Raw genomic sequence first — 22,821 nt, forward strand, 5'->3', positions numbered from 1 at the left:
ATTTGGCAGTCGTTTGCCTGCTGTGTCAGCAATATGTGTGAAAGAGAAGGCATGCTCCGTAACCTACATTTCAAAGGTCACAGTGCTACTGCTCCAGGCTTCTGAAAACCACAGTTGGAGCCAGCATCATGGTTGGTCTGAAGACTTGGTCTGTCTCTCTGGTTATACTCTACCATTTCTGTCAGAGATGTATCCCGTGTGGAATTTCAACACATGTTGAAATAGGTAAGACATGTTCAAAACGGATTTTGTTGTGTTTTGAATTTCTTGTGAAGAGAAGTAAATTCAGATTCAGCAGGAAAGCAGAGGGAGGAAATAATGCTAAAGTAACAAGCAGTCTACATAATTTTAAAAAATGTGAATAACAGATAGGATAAATGAGCAGTTTAGCTTTTGGAGTTTGAAATTTTACTGGTTTTGTAAGTAAAATGCTTGAGTTGACTTGGGTTGCGTATTTTTCCGTCTCCTAAGACACAGGCATTATGTAACTGGAATGTTTTTCTCTGTGAGTCCTACGCAGACAGACTTTGGTTTGGAGAAAGAAAAGGAATGCTTTAGGCAATTTGTGGGATTGTTATACTTAAATTAAAGAATAACACAAGTTCTTTGTGATAACTCTGTTTTTAAATCACTTTGTATAATTATGCCATAGCTGCACAAGTAGATAAAATTCTGTAATGTGTTTCTGTCTGTAACTAACAGCATAAAAATTTTGTTCTGTGTCTCTTTCTGATAGGTTGCTCTCTGTAGCTAGAAAAGCCTAGATTTTTAGCAAATGAAGGCGAGAGCTGGGTGAACATCAAAATGGAAAAATATTTCTGTTTTGAATTTCTTGTTTGCCTGTGCTATTTTTAAAATCTGGTTTCTTCCGCAGTTTTGCGAGCACAAACACAAGCAGTGTGAGATTATTCTGAGTTACTCATAGTAATTGACAGTTTATGTTGTTTGTTCTTCTGGTTTTGTTTCCAAATCCATTACTCAAACAGGTGGTAAAATGTAGGATGTTGCCTTTATTCGGGTAATTTTCTCAGACCTTAAGTACTGAATACAATACATGCAACTTTGAACAATTTAAAGACTAAGATTATTCATGGTGTTTGAGACTGGAGTGTGTTCCCTTACTGAGTGTTGTACCCATGTCAGCATCCTGGAACAATTTGCTTTTCCTAACAATGTGTCAAGAAACCCATAATAATCTGTAGGAGAAGCCATGCTGCCTGAGGTTGGCAAGTGCACTCCACTCTGCAAGCTCAGGGCTCTAATTACCGAGTACAAGCTTCTGAAGACTTGAAATAACAGATTTGCCAGAATAGAGTGTGTTTGAAAACAAAAAATCTGCAAAGAGAAGCTTACATATCTGTCCCAAAGCAGTAATTTTTTTTCTTTTTCTAATCAAGAGTGCATGTTGCAGAAAACTTGTGTTTATATAATATAAAGATCTTGGTTATCTGATGAGTTGTGCATACACTGAACTATTGGGTTATAATTTACAACAGGTTTTGTCCATGTGTTGGAAAATTACATTAACCTGTGATGAGCTCTGATGCTGCTAAAATGAGTGCTCTTATTGTTGTTCACATAAAAGTCTATGATGATAAGATAAAATATTTCCAAAATTGAAACACTGAGTACTGCAGGAAAACAAAAAGAAGCAAGCAAACAAACAAAAAACCAAAACAAAACCAAAAATACAAAAAAAAAACCAAACAAAAACCAAACAATAAACCATACAAAGGAATTCCTCTTACTCAAAGCCGGCACCAAAGAAATCCTGGACAGAGTTTTGAATGTACTTTTAAAATGGTGAAAAGCTCTGCCTGTTCAGAATGTTGATGGTGTTCAGTGTGCTTGGCAGAGCTGTGCTGTGTCCTACTTGCATGGCTGTGCCTGGAGGCAGGTCCCAGTGGGGAAGCTCTTTGCCCTGGGGGTTCCTGTCAGACTTGTGAAGCTCTGTGGGACTGTGGGGATCTGGCATAAAATTCCTTGTGAAGGTGGAATTGTAGAACCTGGGCCCACTTGAGTAGTGAGAGAAGTGCAGAGGAGGTGTGAGGCAGAAAAAGCAAACTGTCAAACTGAGGCTCTCCCACACTGGAATCCGAGATGTGTGTAGAAATTTCTGAGCCTTAAAATTTTAGAGTATTACTTACTATTTTGTTGCTGTTTCTCTTCTGGTGCAAGGCTGGTCTTTAAGGTATCTTACTTGTATAAGGATGATTTAGATTATTGGGTAAAATTCAAAGTGAAAGATCATTCAAACCCCATTCAAAACAGTTTTGTCTAGATCTTATTCCGGAAGAGTAATGGATTGTCCTGGATTTGGTAGGGGGAGTTTTTTGTTTGTTTGTTTTGTTGTTTGGTTTTTTTGGGGCCTTTTTGAGATGTGATTTATTTGGTAAGGGACAAATTAATCTTTGAAAATAGCTTTAGAGGAAATGTTGGGTATTTTTAGAATCATGTTGATAGATTATTCCTGGGATCTAATATTAATTAGGAGACCTCATTAATGAAAAGGATGTAATTTTGTTTCATTCACTTGTTATGCCAGCTAAATAAAGATTTTGGCAGTAAGAATATCTGCCAATTCAGTGAATAAGTAATGTTATTTACCTTGCTGATTTACCTTTAGATTTCTGTTACTTTCCATGCATGTTAAAAATTAATCAAACTGTTAAACACCCACATTGGTTCCCAACATACCTTTTTCACTGTTAAGGGCAACAATGAAGCTTGAGTACAGTACAGCTAAAACTTTATGGTCGACACTTTACATGTGCTGTGTGTGGTCCTGTCAGTTCACTGCTGTAGCTCATTTCTGGACATGGGAGTTCATTTCCCTGTGATTTCAGCTTGGTTGGTCAGCTTGGCAGCTAGGGATTAGAGAGAGACTGAAGATGTGCTACAGAAAGAGCACTTCCTTATTAGCCCCTACGTGAGAAAACACACCTTCTCGCAGGTACACAGTTCTGTGTGAAATGGTGTTTCAGGCACTTGGTTCTTGGCTTAGGTATGAAAATGTGGTGTCTTCTGGTTCTGCTACTGCTTCTACCAAAACATGGGCCTGGACACAGTACCTGTAAATCAACTCTTCAATATATTGTTTTTCAGCACATAGAGCTCTGGAATTTTTCACTAAGCATGAAGGGAGTGTTAATTATAGAAAGGTAGGAAGCATATTATTTCTTAATTTTGTACACTTTTCTTCTGAATGCTTTTCTTTCTGTCTTCTTGCCTTTCTTTATTATTCTCAGTCATGTTTGCATCAGTATTGTGCCCAGACTATATTTTTTACCTTTTTTTATTCAAAATAATTTGACTGATTCTGAATATTATTACAGAAATATAGCAATTACACCAGTATATATATATATATATATATATATATACTTTGTGTGGTTTCTTGCATGTTTTCTTCTATGTGAGCAGTTGTAATAGAAGAACCAGTAGAGGACTTTGGGAAAGCAGATTTAATAAACCTAAGGACAGCAAATGACAGTGAGTTTTTGTGCACTACATGGTGTATTTTACCAAGATACTAGTTGTATTATTTTTCTGGCTATTTAGAATGTTTCTATCTTTGATGATGGCAGTAAAATGTGGTTTTGTGCTGTGCAATAGCATTCTGATTCCTTTCCCCCCCATACTTTCCCCAGTTATTATTAAATCACCAAGATGCTTTTCAAGCTGGAAGCATTTATCCGGATGCCTTTTATTCTCCAATCTGCAAACGTGGTAAGGAGAAGCTTTATAAGTCCAATGTTATAACAATTACATTTTTATGTGAAAATCTTACAGAATTTAGTGAGTTGAAAGTGGTTACATTGTAAGAAATGAAGTGTGGCCAAAAATGCTTTCCTGCAAAAACTATCCACCATTTTTGTTAGAGGCTTTTTGAAGAAATTTATAATGAAATAACACATTTGAAAATATTTTAGAAAGTAACTCTTGGGTAAATTTAACTATTTAATGGGTAGGACAATTTGATAGAAGGATGCTGTTTGACTAAATTAGGTCAGATTACTGAGTACAGAGAGAACAAGATGATGGGTTTTTCATAAATCTTAGGGAAGGCCTAGAGCTATTTCTGTGTTAAAAATGATTAGTTTCCATCAGATCAGTCAAAAAAGGATAGGACAATCTAAAAGTCCCACAGCAACAAAATAGTGTAGAACTTGCTGGGGGTGGGTGGGCAAGTGTAAATAACATCCCGGTTTAAAGCCTTTTTTTTTTTCCAGAGTGCAATATTTTGCCTTTTAGTCTTCTTGTTTGAATTTAATATCAGTCTTAATTTTGCTGCTTGCAGATCAAAAAACTGCAGTACAAAATTAGCACCCTCTTGCAATAGATGTAAAAGGTATGTCTTGACTTGCAGGTGGTCCCCTGATTTTTCAGCTCTGAAGGGTCAACTCTTGATCATAAGCATCTTCTTCAGCAACATTAGAGCTGTAAAAGAGCCAGCTAGGCCTTCCTGTAGGATATTTGCTACTGAAAGGGTAAATCTGGATAGTGAGAAGTTAGCAAATGGGATAAAGAGCCTATCCTCCAGGTACAAGCTATTAGGGTGTTTAGGTAGATACCACAGACAGGGCAGTGGTAAGTACTTTGTGTGAGGGTATCTGGCCTTACTGGCTTCAATATTGTTGAGATACTAGTGGAAGTTTAAAGTATTGAAAATACTTATTTTAGTGAGCCACGTAAATTCCACAAAATTTGAGGGGTAGTTAGGATCTTTGTTTGGTGTAGAGCCAAATCACACAGTTGCAGCCAAAGTTCTCATTTTTCTCAGACAGAGGTTGTTGATGCTGCCTTTTGGTTTTGCCAACTACAGGCTGCTTCATATCCTGATGTGCTCAGTTCACATCCAAATCACCTCTCTGTCCTGGCATTTAATACTGGATTTTCTTCTGTCACTCATTGGGTCACTCATCTTGGTTTTCTGCCTGGCTCTGCCAACTTCTTGTCCAAACTTCAGTCTTGCTTTCTTGTTTTCATGACTGATATTCTCCTGGGGTTTTTTTTTTCAGTTCCTACTTCAGCTTGCTTATATCTATCTACCTCATCTTTCCCTTCTAACCATTTTGACTGTCTTATACCAGGTCAGAGCTTCTCTATCTGCAGTATCCAATCTTCATTCCTTCACTAACCTTGGAGTCTGTCTTGCCTTGTTAGAGTTGGACCACTTGTCAGCAGTTTCCTTAGTCAATATGGAAGAAACAGATTCCTCTTCAGGCCTGAGCTGTTTTAACTGTGTGACAAGATCAAGAACAAAGCCATCCAGACTGCCTCTTTGGGCAGGAGACAAGCTTAGTTGTAGAAGGCTACTCTAATTTTGCAAAGCAAGAACCATCCTTCTTTTATCTAGTTTAGCTGCACTGTAAAATGTCATGAGGCCAAAAGGTAAGTGAATTGCCCCACAAGGTCTGCTCTCTCAGTGTTTAATCTACCCTAACACTGTGCAGGTTCACATTGCTGTGTCAACAAACACGCACTCTTCCTCCAAGAGTACTGATGGGCTGAACGATCTCCCACCTACCTTCTTCCCCCTTAGAGAATTTAACATTGTGTGCTGCTTGATCTCTTTATGCCAACATCCCTTTGCACTTAGCTTTATGTAGGTACACAGATATTTTTAGGCAAGGTCACTGTTAGATCCTACACAATCTTTCTGCCTAAATTCAGGTGAGAGTAATAAATGATTCTTCTAAAGGAAACCTATTTTTTCCTGCTTTCCTCCCTTTTTCCCCTTCTACACTGACTGTATCTTGGCTAGTTTGTCTTTATCTTGAAAATGATTGGGGTGATAATGATGACATGGACCACCTCTGCCCTGTGGAAACTGATGCCTGCCAGAAAACATGACATTTTGAGTTGGCTGCCATTCCCTACAGCTTTTCTGCCATACAAGTGGGTGCATTAATTTAGTTAGCAGGTTCTCTCTCAGCTCTCTTCATCCTCTCTGCTTGGGAGGCAGCTTTTCATTGTACTGTACCTACTCACAGGCACAGGGAAAAGGAGCAGGCACAAAATTTTCAGATGCTTCAAACCAAAATCATAGAAGGTAAATCTAGTATCTGTTTTCTTAGTATGAATCAGATAAAAGTAAGTCTCTTTTGGCTCTTTTCATGAGCTGGAGTGCAAAATGTATCATCTGTCTGACGTGAAATCGAGCAAAAGTCTGTGGGGTTTTAAATGGAGAAAAACTCTTTATTTTTCTTTTTTTTTTTTAATTTAATTTTTCCCCAAAGAATAAATCAAATACTGATAGAATTTTACTGCAATAGGAATGTTCCATGATGTGTCTGAAGACACTCACTGGTCACCATTTCTCAAAGCAAGTATTGACTACATCAGAAGGAATTATCCTCAGCCTTGGGAAGAGGTAAGAAAATTGATTAACTTTTGCTTGATTGACTTTGTTTTCAATTGTTTTCCTCCCCTTCACTAGTTGCAATTTCATCATTTGTGAGGTATAGAAAAACCCAACATTTTTATATTAAAATCTCTCCTTATATAGTAACACTTGAAATCCTCTTCTAATCTTTACCATACAAAAAGCTTACAGTTTCCATATAAAGTCTGTCAGTTATTTCCACTGTGGCCTGGTGCATATATTTCATAGGTCCAAACTTTTAAATATAATTGGTTGCATTCCTGTGAGATCTGGTTCAGGGTTTGCCATTTGAAAACCAGACATGTTTTAGGTATCTTACTTGTGAAATCTTGAACTTAGTCTGAATTTGCTCTTGTTAATGGTCTGTAAGCTATGTAGGAGGAAATGAAGAACAATTGGTCAAAAGTGAGCATGCAGAGGAATGTATTTCTCTCCTCTGTCTGCCTACACAACAACCATGGTGGCAGAGGAAGTTCAGTCTCTTTGGAAGTGGAAGTGTTTATCCTTGGTCCAGAAAAACAGTTTGGTACACATTTAACTTGAAGTATGCAAATTACCCTCACATCAACCTTGTAATTCTATGGCCTTGGACTGTATAAACTGCTTAAAGCTTCTTGAGTTACAAAAGTTGACCACAGCATCAAGGAATAAGTGGAGAGCACTTTGTCTTGATAATCTCTTGGACTATAAGAGCTCGTCAGCTGTATCCTTGTTTAATGCATATACAGAAAATGCTAACATTTTCTTAAAGACAGGAGTAAAATGATGGACAAATGGATTGTTGTTGTGTAGGCTACAGAGAAGCTGGTGGCTTTCCTGTTTGGAATTGCTTCACATATGGTGGCAGATGTTAGCTGGCATAGCCTGGGCATCGACCAAGGATTTCTAAAGGCCATGGGAGAAGTAAGCCTGTATTATTTTATTTATTCATACAACTGCATTTATTGGAATGGATAGCTTTGCTTTGGACTGTGGTGGGGAGGAAAGAGAAAAGCTGGAGCCCTGTTTCAGGAAGATTTTTGGAGAAACACAATGTCACAAACTTCATAAGAGTGAAGTTGGTCAGGTTTGGGACCTGTAACCATTAGTGTTGCTTGGAGAGTTTGTTTCTGCTCATATGAAAAGAAACAGGCAGTTCTCTTGTTTTTCTCTTTCTCCAGATTGATTTTCGTGGTTCTTACTCAGAAGCTCACAGTGTTGGAGATTTTGGTAATGTTTCTGTTTGCCAATCATAGATCCTTGTATTGGAATAAGTCCTCTTCAAAACCATGGTGGTTGATTCTGGCTCTTGTCCTGTGCAATGCAGGAGTTAAGGATGTCATATGGACACTGTGTTCTTGCCCTACCTTATGGCTTGCAAAGCCCTGCTGTACCTGTCCTCAGGTTTCAGGAGATGTGATAAGGCATATGGACATTTGGATTAAAGCCAAAATGCAGACCAAAGGATGCTAAGATATGGATGGAGTCACTACTGTGATTTTAAATTGTGCATTATTCTCCAGAGGTATAAAATGTCCAGCATACTTTCAGGTGAACTATTTGTGTATTCTAAATATATAGCTGGAAGATCTGCCATATAAATGCATATAGAAGAGCCATACATAGCTTCATGCACACTGTTACCTGTTACAGATACCTAACAGGTTTTTTTTTTGAGCTGTGTAGGGTTTTTTTTCATTTTTTCATCCTTAGGAGGAGATGTAGTGAGTCAGTCTGAGCTGGACTTCAGTTACCTGACATCGAGTTGGTAAGATAATGAGATTGCCTTCTTTCATATTTAATGGGGTTTTTGTATAATCATATTTAATAAAATTACATATAATATCACATAATTCTGTATTAATCTGTTTTTAGAAAATGTTTTCCTTTATTTTTCTTTCAAAAAAACCCCTTGCAACTCTTTTAAATATTCTGTGTTCGGTATTCCTTATATGCATATTTACTGTTCCCTGACATAAAAACTGGAAGGACAGAAGAGAGTTTTATGTATAGGAACACAGCAAAAAAGATTAAATTATATTATCTTATCTATAGTACTTATTATCTTAAGTTATAAGTAGTTATATGTAAAATAACTAGTGAAAACCTTTTGCTGGAATGTCCTAGCAGGTAGTTAAATAACTCAGTTAAGTGACAATCTCAGTGAGATATATTTAAACTTTGGGAAGTTGAGGATATTGAGGTCAGTTTTAAAAGCATAAAAATGAGCAGAAGACTTGGATATCCACTATTTTTTTTTCTCACAGTTGCATGTGCAATCCTGGTATTTGTAGATCTTCATGACCTCATGTGGTCTTTTGAAATTTGGAATATTTTATAGGCTGTTGTTATTACAAGAACTGCAATATTTTATCAGGTGATGTGGCCCATCTATTGTTGTAATACATTATTTTTGTTTTCAGGTATGTACCTGTGAAAGACTTAGCTGCTATCTATAAGGAATTTTATGGAAAAGAGATCATAGCTGAAAGCACAATTGCTGAATGTACTTATTTGCTGTTTTTTGAACTGTAAGTTGAATATCTCTACCTGAGTTTTTTTAGTGAAACATATGTATGAGAAATATGATAATCATATTTGAAACACCTTATGCATTGATTTCAGCAACAAAGACTCCTTCCTAGACCCCAAAATCACAGAACATCTGAATTTTTTTAATGACTAGGATTCAAATTTGGGCTACACAATGACTGGTAAATTACTACACCACAGATGGTGAATCTTGGCTATTTAATGCATTTATGCATTTAATGTATTTATGCCTATTTATTTGAGAACAGCTGTGTTTTCAAGTACCATTGCACTGTGGTGAGTTAGCAGTATAATTATCATGCACTGAAGGAGTCTCTAGATACATGCCTTAGCTACACTCTATGTAGATCCCTTCAAGTCTAAGAATAATTCATAAAAGACTTTGGATATCTGGTAGTATCTACTTTTGAATATCCTGAACAGCTTAGCTGTATTTTGTATTTCAGTTAATTACCAATAGTCACACAACATCTACAAAAACTGTGAATCCTTCAAACTTAAGGGCAGTAAAGTTTATATTGTTTTACATTACAACTTTAAAAATATATTAACAATCAACATGGAAATGTAACGACTTGCATAGTATTTACCATATAGGACTTTTGAAAATAACTATTTAAACTATTAAATATTAAGCAAGTTTTATTTCTGATTTTTTTTTCAGGCATGGAGAAAGGCTTCTTGTTGGCAAGGTTGGTTTTCTGGTTTTTTTATAAAAATGAGCATAGAGACGATGTGATCCATCTTACTGAGTATGTTGCCTGTCCCTTAGCTTTTTCCAACATTTGCTAGTAAATCTCCATTTCTGGTGGACAAGTTCTATGAATATTTCCTTGGGGGAGTGGATGACATGGCATTCTGGACCAACAACATTTTTGAGCTGACGAGCCATATGCTAGAGAATGGAACCAGGTATAGTGTGTGTCCTTAACTATGAAATGCAGTAGTCAAGTGCTGACACCCACTTAATTGTTCTTCTTAAGGGAGGATCTTTCCTAGAATAGGTACTGAGCTTTAGATTCTCACTTGGACAAGGGGATTTCTATGTCTGCCTTTTGCCTGGGTGCACAGGATTACGCAGGCCTTGCATTTGTATTTTTTATGTGTTCACGCTCCTTTGCCCTAGCGTGCCTCTTGCATGTCCAGGTGATACTTACCAGGGAAAATTTGGGGCATTCTTTAAGACATACTCAAGGGTTTGCTTAAATGCTGCATAGCCATGCCCTGAGGTTCTGCCTGGACTGGCAATCTGAGTCTGCACCTTTTGGCTGCTGCCATCACTCAGCAAAGATGTCCCTTTTGAGGAGAGGTCAGATATTACCTTCAGACTCTGAAGGCAAATAGGATTAGAAAGACTAGGAGTATATATTCTACTGTTTAAGCTCAGGCTTCTACACACAATTTCATAGTGTTATAGAAGTTTAACGTTCTCTTAGAACAGCTCTCTTACAAATACAATATTTCTTCTTTAGAAGACCAACAGTGGCAATTAATCCATCCATTTATATGGAAAATACCACTGTTGCTATTTTGGGAAATTATGCTTGAAATACAGAATGGCACAATCTGTTATGTTCTTTATAACATTTTGATTAAAAGTGCTTTAGATTCATATGCATGCATGTTGCAATAAGTTTCCTTCAAGAGCTCTATAAAGACGTGATATTCATACAGAATCTAATCAAGGTCACCAAATAAACATCATGGGGTTTCTAAGGGTTATGATGATGCTCTGATTTTGATTTTCTTGAGAAAACTGATGACTTCTGACAGAGGAATCAGTAAGTATAAAAGTTGTATTTTTAGTTTCATTTCCATTGTCGTAAAATCTTTAAAATGCATTCTCTGTACTCTTCTTTAGTGACTGCTACCTGCCTGAGAACCCTCTGTTCATAAACTGCACAAAAGAGCACAAGGACAGCCACATGTAAGTATAGCTCTGATGGCTTCAGTGATGAGAGTCTTCTGCTAATGTGGACAGTGAGCAGTGGAAAATTAGAGATATTTTGGGTAATCTTTTTGTGTATGAATTTGAGATTCTCTTAGCATGAATAACTAAGGTTGTATAAAGGAACTGTGCAGAACCTAAGAGCAGCATTAATTCTTATCACTGCCTTCTTTATTTTAGCAGAAACAAACAATCAAAACATGAACATCACAAGAATACAACTTCTTTGCTTTCAGAAACACTTGAGAAGAATATAAACTATACAGAGAGAGGAGTTCAATTTGACATACAGCCTTGGGCAACAGTAAGTGAGAAGTAACAGATGTGTCAGGTAAAAGTCATCTCTATATAATATTGTTTTTGTTTCTGTCTGAAATGCTGCATGAAGGAGCAGGGTCTCTGGATGGTCTTTGACAGCATGGACATGCCAGTACCATTGTTAATGTATATATGTACATCGTAAATACTCAATTTTTAAACTTTGCTCATTGTATAGTGAAGTTAGAACACATCCTGCAATGCCAAAAAAGACAAAATATATATTTAGTATTTACATTTTACAGACATAGGGCTTTTTTGGTTCAAGAACTCCTAGCAAAGCATAGCAGTGAGTGATTAGTAGTGCTCCCTTTAAAGCTACAGATTTTTGTCTTTCTGAAATGGTGCTTATGATCTGAGTCAGACTCCTCTTAAATCCGTGTGGTGATTTCCATTGTTGGTGACTTGATTTTTGAGGTGTCCCAAAACATTTTAGACTTTCAGCCCCTGGAGCTTTAACCACTGTTGTGTCCCTTTATTATTTTTATTTCAGAAATCCCTCCGCTTGATAAACCATGCTTTTAAAACCAATGTCTGGAAAGCATTAGGAGCTACAGATCAGAAATCTTCTAAGCACGTCTCCAAGCCAGCAGCTTCATATTTTCTGACTTCACCCTATGCTAGGCTTGGATGGTTGGTAATCTTTTTCATCCCACTTTGCTCTTAATTTCTGATAAGTTTGAGTATCTACCAAAATATTATTGTTGATCCTTTGGATACTTTTCTAAGGTGACAGTGCAAATCAATTGGTGGTACAAATCTGAGGGAATGTCTTATATTGTATGACCAAAACAGCAAGCTAACATATAAGATTTTTCTTTCAGATGTTGATCAAGCTCAGAATGGAAGGAACCAACATTAGAACTACCATTGTCTCTAGTTCTGAAGAGTAAAAAATCGTTGCTACCCTTTTTTGGTTGTTGAATGATGTTTGTGCAAAATAAATCATCTGTCATGAGTTGATGACTGATGATGTCTAGCAAGACCTCTTGGAAATACTCTAGACTACTAGGGAGTCCAAAGATAGATTCAGGACAGAGAGAGGCATATTCTCTTTCCTTGCCAATGCTTCTACCTTGACCTGCAACAAGGAAGAGTAATAAAACATATTTACATTGCTGCTTATTTTAACTTCCCTTATGCTGTCTAAAAATTTGGATTTAATTCTTGAGTTTACTTCACACTAGCTATATTAACAGTAATTAGTTCTTTCCATGGTCCCTCTCTAAACTCCAGCATGTTACTGAGACCTGGGATCCTTTTGCTTATCTCCTGTTAAGTCATTGATTAAAGCAGATGTTCAGTTTAAAAGATTTGGGTTTTTTTGGTATTCTTTGTCATATGCAAACAGCCCTTTTTAATGCTTCTTGCTCTGATTGCTCTCAGGTGCCTAATGTCAGTAAAAAGCAGTTCCTGCAGATCACAGGTGCATTGATGGAAGATGATTCTTCTGGTTTTACTTAATTCAAGAAAAGACAAATAAATATATAATATTTAAAATGCTGTATAGATCTTTACAAAACAATATGGGGAAACACAAGTCCTGGTTTATCTGAATTATGGTGTTTTTTTCCACTAATGTTGTGGTAGTCTGGAAACTAATGCTGATTTTGTATACTCCTTTGCTGTACAGGGCACTGGTCTCAGCTGACCTAAACCAGGATGGATATGAAGATCTCGTGGCTGGAGCACCAGGGTACAGCACCATGGGCCATGTTCAGATAGGAAGGGTGTATGTGGTCTATGGCAACCAGTCAGGTTTGCCACCAGAGGACATGGATCTGGATGGGAAAGCTGACCAAGTACTACAGGGTCATCAGGTAAGGGGTCAAGGCAAAAATTTGTCACTTAATTGTTTTTTGCCTGAAAATTGGTGAACTTTGAATGAGCAATAGTATCATTAATGTGTGTAAGTATTATTCCTGAAACACTCCTCCTGATGTCATGCGATGTCATATGCTTTGCAAGAAAAATAATCATTATTAAAGTCCCAGGAACATTTGAAGTGATGGTGCTCTGTAGGTTCACTTCCATTACTGTACCAGATAAAGTGAGTTTTAGTCCATAAAGGGCCCTTAAATAAAATTCAGGTTGTGTCTCTGTAAGTCACAGTATAACTAATTCTGGTGCCTGCATTTAAGAAAATGTTGTGGTTTTCTTTTTAATCTAAAATTATTAATTTTATATGTTTTAATTCCTTTGAGTCTGCATTTCTTCATTAATTGATAACTTCTCCCCAGATAATTTTGTCTTTAAAAATAAAAAAGAGAGAAAACTCTTAGACAGGATGGTGGCTGGTTTTAACCAACAAGCAAATGACCCTTTTGGGTGTTAAATATGATCCTCTGTAGAAAATACCTTTATTCATAAAGAAGATAATATGGAGAAATGAGATACATTTCCTTTTAATTTGTTTCTGTGGTTATAAACTGTGGAGTAACAGCTTCTATCTTCTTACAGAGTGTTTTAGTGGTTCCCAGTCATAATGCTGTCAACAGGAAAAACCATAAACTTGAGATCAGTGGTGCACGGGACTCAGGAGAGGCAATAGCAAAGCAGCACCATATTATATTCAGTTGTCCTTAATTTTAACACAGTTGACTTTGAATTAAATGTGTTGTCATGGGGGTTATTCCTTAGAAGAAAAAGAATTGTTGGGATAGACTTTTGTCATCTGTTGCCAGTTATTCCCTGTGCAAATGTACATTTGGTTTTCATGGTTTTGACTGGAAAACATGAGAGCAATTCCTTTTCTTTTAGCCTTCAGGAAGATTTGGTTCTGCCTTGGCAGTCCTGGACTTCAATGAGGATGGAGTACCAGATCTGGCAATTGGAGCACCTTCTGTGGGATCTCAGTTTCTTACCTACAAAGTAAGATACAAACATGGGTTTATTTGTTTTTTGTTTTTTTTTTTTTTAATTCTCCAAACAGAATGTTTTAATTTATACATAATTTTTAAACATTGAAATGAAAAAGAGAATTTCTGTTGTTGCTCAATGTGACATTGTAATTTAAACAGAAGTTTATAAACTTTGTGGCTACTTTGACTACAGCAATGACAGCTACCTGTAGTTCTCTTTCAGGGGCCTTTTTGCACATTAGAAATCTAAACCAGATTGCAATTTTGCAGCACTGACATGCTGGAAATGTAAGGAGCCATTAATAAAATACAAACATACCCTTTTTGTTTAGGAACAGAGAGTCTGGAATGGACCTCATGGGTCAATGAATTTTGTCATATGAATGCTGTCACAAAGCCAAAAAATGATATCTAAAATGTGATATGAACACAGACACACTTGCTAAAATAATCAAGTTACAGAGGCTTAATGACTTGCAGCTTATGAGATAAGCCTGTGTAACGGTCCCTGAATATTTTTAGGCCGTTTTTAGGCTGAAACTGAGAGACAAAATGTTTTGATTTAACTATGTCCATTAAGCTTAAAACTCTTCAGAATTTTAGATACTAATTTAGCTGTCCAAATAAGAATTTAAGTTGCTTTTATTTAGACTCACCACTTGGAAAATTGTGTGCATCTGTTGTGCCATTGCATTAAATAATAATTGTCAAAATTTGAGCCATCTAAACATGTGTATTATGAGTTTAAATACACTAGACTGCGCTTGTTCCTTACACAGAATATGATGAACATGTACTTCTCTACTTTGTTGCTTGGTTACAGCAGTACCCATTAACCATGGATATTCTTAGGTTTGGGGTAGGAAAGAAAGTATTATGGGAAAGCTCTGAGAGGGAAGAGTGAAGTAGTATGAATAGCCCTTGCAGAGCTGTTCCACTCCTTGTGATTGACCTTGCATTTCATACTTGATACTGACATGCAGGTGCTCTCATGCCTTATTTTCTTTTTCTGCTGTTCAGGGTGCTGTGTATGTCTACTTTGGAACTGAGGGAAGAGGCTTGGCACCTCAGCCAAACATTACCATAACTTGTCAGGTATATTGATGATGTAATGTCCTGTTTATACTACCCTGTTAGCCAGGCTAACACAGGGCTACACAGGCAGGAGGTGAGATAAAGGGGAAAAGAGCTTATGGGCTTAAAAAAAGAATGTTAAAATTCAACTTATCATTGCAAGGAAATATAGACTGATGGGGATGGAGCAAGCAGGTGCTTGGTTGGATTAGTTGTATTTGGGAAAGACATTTATGCCCCAGTGCAAGAAGGCAGCAGGATGACTAGAAAGGTGCATTAGCTCTCAAAACCAAAAAAAGCCACCAAAAAACCCTGACCCAAACCAAACAAAAAACCTCAGAGAAAATTGGAGCCAGGGAGTGGGAGGGTAACTTGGTCAAAAGCAAATTTAGGTCTTTAGAATTAAGTTGCTCTATTTTGCTACAGAATTGATGGTTTCAGTTCTATTTCAGGCTTAAAATAACTGTTTATTGCAGTATTCCTACTGTAATCTTGGTTGGTCCCTCCTGGCAGCTGATGTTGATGGGAATGGAAATGCTGATCTGGTTGTCGGCTCTCCATATGCACCCGGTGGTGGGAAGCAGAGAGGATTTGTGGTTGCATTTTACTCTCATTTCAACAGGAGTCACCAAGGTAATATTTGTTGAGTAAATTAACCTTCACATAGTTTATATGACTGGTTATTTGTTCCTTATTAATCATGGCATAATTCAGGTTTGAAGTGATCTCAGAGGGTGTCCTTCCTACTCAAGCTGTGAAGCCAGACCAAATTGCTCCGGGCTTTGTCCAGCTGCATCCTAAAACCTCCAGTGGTAGAAATTACAGAGACACTCCGGGCATTTGTTCTACTTCTTGGCAGTCATCATAGGGGAAAAAAACCCTCTTGTTACAGCCAATATGAACCTTTCTTGTTTCAGTTATGTTCATTGTCTATTGTCCTCCCACCATGCATAGAGACCTTACAGGCACAGAAAGCATGGAACACCCCTATTAAACTGGTTCCAGTTTGTCAACATCTTTCCTGTTATGGAAGGACATATTATAGGTGTGATCTAGGGAGCAATCACTTCTCTCAGTCTCTTTGCCATGCTCCTGCTCACAGAGTCTGAGGCACTGTTGGCTGTCTGCTGTCAGAGCCTCACACTCATTCCCTGCCCACCAGGATCTTCAGGGCCTTTTCCACATGGCAGCTCCTCAGCCAGTCTGTCTCCAGCTGTATCAGTGCGAGGGCATCTCCTTTCCCAGGGTCAGGCTTTGCATTTGTCCTCACTGAATTTTGTGAGGTTGCTGTCAGCCTGTTACTCCAGCCTGCCTGGGTGCCTCTGAATGAGGCCACCTCCCTGCAATCTCCTGTTGTCTGCCAGCTTCAAAAAAAGGCATCATGTTGCCTTGTCTAAGTATTTTACAATAAAGTGACCAACAGGATGAGTCAAAAAATTGATCCCTGAAGGCACTCCACTTGTTGCAGGCATTCAGAGAACAACACATGGCTCTCTGCTCTTGTCAGAGGGATAATCTCTACTGGGTTTTTCGCATCTGGTTTTCTGTCCATCTGGACTGCAATGTCCCAGCTTGGATGCAAGAACAAATGTGAGAAACTGTGTTGGGAACTTTACTAAAGCAATGGATTCAACCATTCTATTGTGAGTCCAGGGTAGGCTCACTGCTCTTTCTTAGAAAACTGTAAATGAACCTCCACAAATGAATATTTATCATTCTCTATGTTCCTTCATGTGGCTAAAGAGGAATGCTACAAGTGAATACAGTTAATGAGGACAGGTGATGAGATTTCTAGTGAATGAGAGAGTAAATGTCATATATGGAACTAAATAATAAAGCTTGGGCGGCTTTGTCAGAATCATGTAATTGAGATTTTATTACAATAATGCTTAATTTTTGCAGCTTGTTCTAATTAATGTAAAATTAGAAATCACTAGAACATGGGTTTCAAAACACTGCTAACTGAAATTTTTGTAAAACCAAAGCACAGAAATACTTATTTAAATTATAGCTAGAATGGTGTGAAGCTCTCCCACCCAGCACCCTTGAAGAATTACAAGTTCTCATAAACAGTAAGTAGTTTAGGGCAGGCTCAAGTGGTAGCTTTCATGTGCTTCATGTAGGCTATTGGAAGGATTGAGAAACAGGCTGTGTCAAATGAAAGCTTTCACCAGCCAGTAGAGCTGCACGGTGAGCAAGCAAAGTCAACAACTACTGATGCCATATAATGAACAGTGTAACTTTGCACAGAAAAACTTCTTGTCAGAGGATGAATCAGTGGAGGATTGCAAATTGGTTTTTCAATGTCAGGGCACACCAAGATTTAACTCATATTTTTTTCTGGTCTCTCAGGACTTCTCTCAGTACAGGATGCCAACTGGATGGTGCAGGGGGAAGAAAACTATGCTTGGTTTGGATTTTCACTTGCTAGCTGCCAGCTGGAGAACATGACATTACTGCTGATTGGTAGCCCTACATGGAAGACTTGTTCTAGGTGTGTTGCATGTGACAGCTTGCTGCCTCCTCCACTCTGCTCTTCTTCTGCAAAGTTTAAGATTAGACTTCTAGGTTTTAAGGAAGTTTCCCTTTTGTTCTGCTTAGAATATTTTTATTAAATGAATATTTTTATGTCTTCACCCTTCTTTATGAAGACAAGGATTTTTAGACCCTCTCTAGAGCAGGTCTTTGTTATTTAAAGACACCTAAGAATTTCTTGGGTTTCCTTGAGGAGGGAGGAGAGGGGTCACAAAAATGCTGATGAGTAAATGTTCCTTAAATAACCATATGGATAGCTCTTACCTTGAGATAGCATTTTTAAAAGCAAATTAAACATGAAGATGTATTGGATGATTAAAAAGTGGACAGACAGACCAAGTCTACGCTCAAAGTATTGTGTAATTAGTTAGAACAAGTATGGGAATTACTAAAGTAGATTTCTAGAATTTGCCAGGAATTATTATTCCAAAGTAAAAGAAGAGAACATGTACAATATTATGTTGTTAGATACAAACTTATTTTGCATTGTAATTGAAGCTGCAATCCCCTCTTGCCGGATGTCAGACAGAGTGTTGGGAAGGTGTACGGGTATAACCCACCAAGTACAGAGCGCTGGTTTGAGATAACTGGAGACAAGGTAGGGCTGCTTCTTTAGTATGGGAATAATTTGTGAATATTGGTGAATAATTTGAAGTGAAGTGACTTTCTGTAGAAATTTCATAGGTGTTTTAAAAATCTAACAGGAGATGGGCAGAATGGGTTTGTCTCTGGCCAGTGGTGTGCTGTCTGTGGCTGGGAACACAAGGAAAGTTTTGGTGGTGGGTGCACCTACTGCAGGTATGTCCTGAAAATTAGAGACCATTTCTGCTTTAGGATGTTTGTTTCTGCATGACTTGAGTAGACATAAAATGTTTAAGGGAAAAGGAACCTTTCAATTTCCATGTAATTAAAAAAAATAGAAATCACTGTAATCACCTCTATATGCTTTATATGTGGAGTCTTATTTACTGTGTCTCAACTTCAGGGGGTCTTCTTCCTTCCTTAAAATGGGCTTAACAGCATTACTACTTTGCCTTATTTATGTAACAGTGATTTTCTAGTAGACTGCATATTTCTTGGACTTGAAACAACACTATGGCAGTAGACAGTAAGGAATTGAGGATATCAAACTGCTGAAGTGAATGCATTTCTCCCCTGGTACTATGACTAAAAGAATTTATTTCCCTATGCTAATTAATGTTAATCCCATATAATTGTTGATGTCATTTGATACATTATATTGTCTATTTTTTGCAATGACAGTATTACCTATAATTTTAGGTATTTAATCTGAGTTCCTATGTCTGATGCTCAACACCTGGTTTTTGGTTGTTTTTTTTTTTTCCAGACAGCCTGTCTAGGATTTTATTTATGTCCTCAGTGCTGCATCAAGCTGGACTGGCTCTGGTATATGACCTGTCAAACAGCACCAAGCCTTCTCTGCTCAGTGTATACAGTGGGGACAGGAGGTTTTCTCGTTTCGGAGGAGATGTATACCTAAGTGATCTGGATAGCGATGGGCTAGGTAAAGCTTGATGAATCTAGACCAGAAGTGAAGTGTTTGACTATTGGCAACAGGAAAATTGGTCACCTACATATTCATAAAAGTGCTAAACACAGCTCAATTGAATTGTACTAGTATTCCATTGTGCCTTACAGGGAGGCCTCTCTAAAATCCCAAGCAACTCAATCAGAAATTGAAACATTTTAGTTGCCGTCATTAATAGGAATTTTGGTATCTAGAGGCATGTACATGCCAGCTCTTCTGTGTTTTGGTCTACCATTAATTCACTTCTGCTGTTATGTCCTCTTTGTAATACGTGCAGATGAAATGATTGTGGCATCCCCACTGCGAACTAATGGTGTCACCTCAATCCTGGCTGGTGGGGCTGCTGGCCGTGTGTATATTTTCAATGGCAGACAGGCATCCTCAGGGAATGTGACAGGCCACTGCACATCATGGACATCTCCTTGTCCTGAGAACTGGGTAAGAATACGTGAAAATGAATTCTGGACGTAAATTTAAAATAACTAATTAATTGCATCCAGTACAAATACCAAGTGTGTTCTGCCTTTGTTCCAGAAAACAAAAGGTTTTCTCAGGTTTCTCAACCTGTGCAAAGCTCTTAGGCTCCTCCTGTTTGTTCTTAAATTACTTTGCTGTTTAGGAGCCAGGGTTATTATACTGGTCTCCTACTCTCTTCCACTGACTTTTTATTTCCTCTTTTTTTTTCTTCTTTAGGCCCAGTATGTCCTGATTTCTCCTGAGGTAAGTAACCAGAAAACAAATTACTGAGAGAAACTAAAACATCCTACTTGAAAAAACTTACCAGCATTATAACTAGCAATGTTATTTTACAGGAACTATCAAGATTTGGGAGTTCCATTACCACTGTGAAATCTGAAAGAAAGGTGAGAAAAATTACTGTGGTTGGTTGTTTCACATCATCCTTCTACCTCACTTGCATATACTAGCTAACACCTCACATGTATCTTACACATTTTCAAGTCTTAAGTTCTTTACATAGTTACTCTCTGAACCAATAATTAAACACATTTTATAGATTGATGAGCTATGGAGTTGCTACAATTTTGGCACCTAAGTTAAAAAATCTGAATCGCTTTAAAGCAGCCTGAATTCTAAACTGCTTAGGAGTATGCTGAAAGGTTCCATGAGAAATGCAGCATAGGTGCCTCCCAGCTTCATGCCAACCTGTATGCAAATTGGATGCTCAGCTGTGGAGCAAACCAGGCACCCAAAATCATCCCTCTCATTTAGTCTTTACAGGCTTGCTGTCCTGGCTATCACCTGCAGTGAACGCTGTTCACGTGTCACGTGTTTCTAAGTACAGAGGTCCAGTTCCTACCTGGCTGGTTTAGGGTGTGTTTGTGTACCTGTTTCTCTTTCCTTCTCTCAGATGCCCATTTTTTTACCAAACACCAAATGCTACATTTGTATGATGCACTGAGGAGCCTTTTTTTCAGCTTAGTGATTGTTTGGCTGAGTTCCAATGTTCTGCTCACTCTAACATCACCTCCATGACGACTGAGGTTCTCTGTGTGAATAGAGAGGAAGCTCCAGTACGAGGCTGAGGAGGTCTTCAACAAATGGTGTTTGACTTCTTGTGTTAAAACATGCGATGGAGAAACACCTGGAAATTCTTCTCAGCTAGATTAGGATGCATAATCCAACACCTGAAACACAGGCACTGCTAAATGCAAGTGAGGCCATTCTCCAAGCAGTTGCTTCCTGTTGCTATAGCACCATCTAGTCCACACTCCCGCTTCATCCCTATTGATCTTAGCCCTGAGAAGCAGTTTATATGGGCAAGAGACTCATTTCATTTGGTTCCAGCTTGCTCCAGTTCCCCAAATGAAATAGTCTGTTTTGCCAAACTATCATCTTAACTGCTACTCTGATGAGGTGGGCTCCTCTTTCATTTCCCATCACATTTCTATATGACACTAATGAGATGGTCAAAATCCACGAGGGAAGCTAAAGGCAGCCATGCACCTGCAGTTGCACTTTGCTAACCTTTGCTCTTTATCCCTGCAGAAAGAAGTTGTAGTGGCAGCAGAGAGAAGTTCTGCGAAAGCTCGACTTGGTGGAAGGCTTTTTGTCTACTCACTCTAGAAGTTCACAGTAGCCTGAAAGACCAGGGCACACCTGGTCTTCGAGTGAAGAACCTCTGTAGTATTTGTGCTACTTTCCTGAGCCCACACAAACCAACATACCATGTCAGCAAGCTTTTGCTGAATTGTGATGGGCAGCAGCATCGCTTATCTAGAACAAGCAAGTTGGTCTGAAAACCTTTTAGAGGTTGAAATGAGCAACGAGATGCATTTTTGGTAGTAGTATTTGGCTGTATAAGGAATGTTCAGTGGTCACCTTTACTGGCCAGATTTGAGTATCGTCTTGACAAAACTGGGAAATTGCAGCACAGCATTTACAATTCTTACGTACTGTGATAAGGATTCTAAGTTATGGAAAGTTACTGACAAAATAATAAGCATGGAGCAGGGACAGCTTTAAGACTGACAGAAATGTGGGTGCTGATCAAAAGGACTGTCTCTCTCTCTCTCTTCTCTCCCTCAAGTCTTGAGGCGTGCATTGAGGGTGTAGTGCAGCTCAGATCTCCCAGGAAAAAAAGAACAAGCAAGACAGATAAAGTTTGAGGAAATGCAATTTGGCTGAGTACTCTTGACATCCTTTCTGCTTTTGTGTAAAATTCCATGACCATGGTAACATAGAATTGTTAATGGCTTTTATTGTTAACAGTATTGTCTTTAACTAATTAACACTAATTTTGTATGATGCAGGTTTAACAGCGTGCATCAATTATCTATTAAACAACTTGAGCAGCAGAATGTGTTGATACTATTGTTACCAATGCTAGTCTGTAGACACGTGTGTTTTCTCTCTCTTGCCTCCTTATTATTTTTATTTTAAATAAAATTGCCCAGAATTCTAAAGGTCATACTCCAAAACTAAACACCTCAATTTACTTTCCTAGGAATTCTCTCTCAAGGTTGTTCTAAACAAATCAAAAAAGGCAAGACAAACATTAGCTTGATTTACAATGCATTCTGGTATCTATTTTGAGGACTTGTCCAAATAGCAGAACACTTTAAAAAAGAAGTTAAATCTGAACTTCGTGCAAGAAATAACTGGCTGCAACTGGGATTGCAGTACTTATGTTACAAATCTGTTAACTGGGGTATGAGGCAAAACAAGCAGTGTCCTTTTAAGGACAGAATAAAGATTTTCTCTTCAAATCAAAATTGACAAAACCAGTAGGTTCTGTAGCAATTCCATTCTGAGCATACACTCTCCACTGGCTTTTTTCTATGTATGACCTCCAGATAATTTTATTGCACTTGACTGCATTTTGATTACTTGAATTGTAAGAAAAACTTTAAACATTTGCATATGTCTACAGATAAAAAGCAGTCTTGTAGAAGACATCTCTTTCACTCTACGTTTTTATTGTGCTTTGAGTCAGTTACATACAGTTAGTGAGTCAAAAGGAGTTCACAGAAGCCTCCCTGCAAAAAACCTTATGAGAAAGCTTCCCTAACAGCTGCACCAATATCAGTTCTGGCCTAAAGAAACTACAGCTCATTTGAAAATATCAGCATCTATCTCCCTTCACACACTGAGATTC

The 22,821-nt window shown here is 37.9% G+C and overlaps 1 protein-coding gene across 4 annotated transcripts; it reads left to right on the top strand.

Annotated features, from left to right (window-relative positions):
- Window positions 1–58: 58 nt before the first annotated feature.
- Window positions 59–22,136, top strand: GPLD1 (glycosylphosphatidylinositol specific phospholipase D1). 4 transcript variants are annotated; one of them, XM_071450771.1, is made up of 25 exons: window positions 63–225; window positions 3,106–3,161; window positions 3,651–3,729; window positions 6,279–6,376; window positions 7,181–7,291; window positions 7,549–7,597; window positions 8,081–8,135; window positions 8,791–8,898; window positions 9,585–9,612; window positions 9,693–9,832; window positions 10,782–10,847; window positions 11,052–11,172; window positions 11,680–11,819; window positions 12,820–13,006; window positions 13,947–14,057; window positions 15,068–15,142; window positions 15,598–15,754; window positions 17,474–17,615; window positions 18,155–18,254; window positions 18,361–18,454; window positions 19,005–19,181; window positions 19,483–19,643; window positions 19,899–19,925; window positions 20,018–20,068; window positions 21,213–22,136. In XM_071450771.1, exons 1-25 carry the CDS (start codon window positions 129–131, stop codon window positions 21,288–21,290), a joined length of 2,508 nt encoding a protein of 835 aa, XP_071306872.1. In that variant the 5' UTR covers window positions 63–128; the 3' UTR covers window positions 21,291–22,136. The 4 variants fall into 4 exon arrangements, with proteins under 4 accessions (XP_071306890.1, XP_071306872.1, XP_071306881.1 ...); XM_071450764.1 differs by having other exon boundaries at window positions 67–225; window positions 11,049–11,172; XM_071450780.1 differs by lacking the exon at window positions 8,791–8,898 and having other exon boundaries at window positions 65–225; window positions 11,049–11,172.
- The last annotated feature ends 685 nt before the right edge of the window (window positions 22,137–22,821 follow it).

Source organism: Agelaius tricolor, unplaced genomic scaffold (genome assembly GCF_023055355.1).
Source record: "Agelaius tricolor isolate 1412-34295 unplaced genomic scaffold, bAgeTri1.0.p SCAF_2, whole genome shotgun sequence".
Classification (NCBI taxonomy): Eukaryota; Metazoa; Chordata; class Aves; order Passeriformes; family Icteridae; genus Agelaius; species Agelaius tricolor.

Bases quoted from the DNA above. Each gene is read 5' to 3' on its own strand.
- GPLD1 (XM_071450764.1), top strand. From the start codon at position 129: ATGGTTGGTCTGAAGACTTGGTCTGTCTCTCTGGTTATACTCTACCAT. The intron at 10,848-11,048 runs GTAAGTATAGCT...TCTTTATTTTAG, and splicing joins GAGCACAAGGACAGCCACAT to CAGAAACAAACAATCAAAAC. The intron at 14,058-15,067 runs GTAAGATACAAA...TCTGCTGTTCAG, and splicing joins CTCAGTTTCTTACCTACAAA to GGTGCTGTGTATGTCTACTT.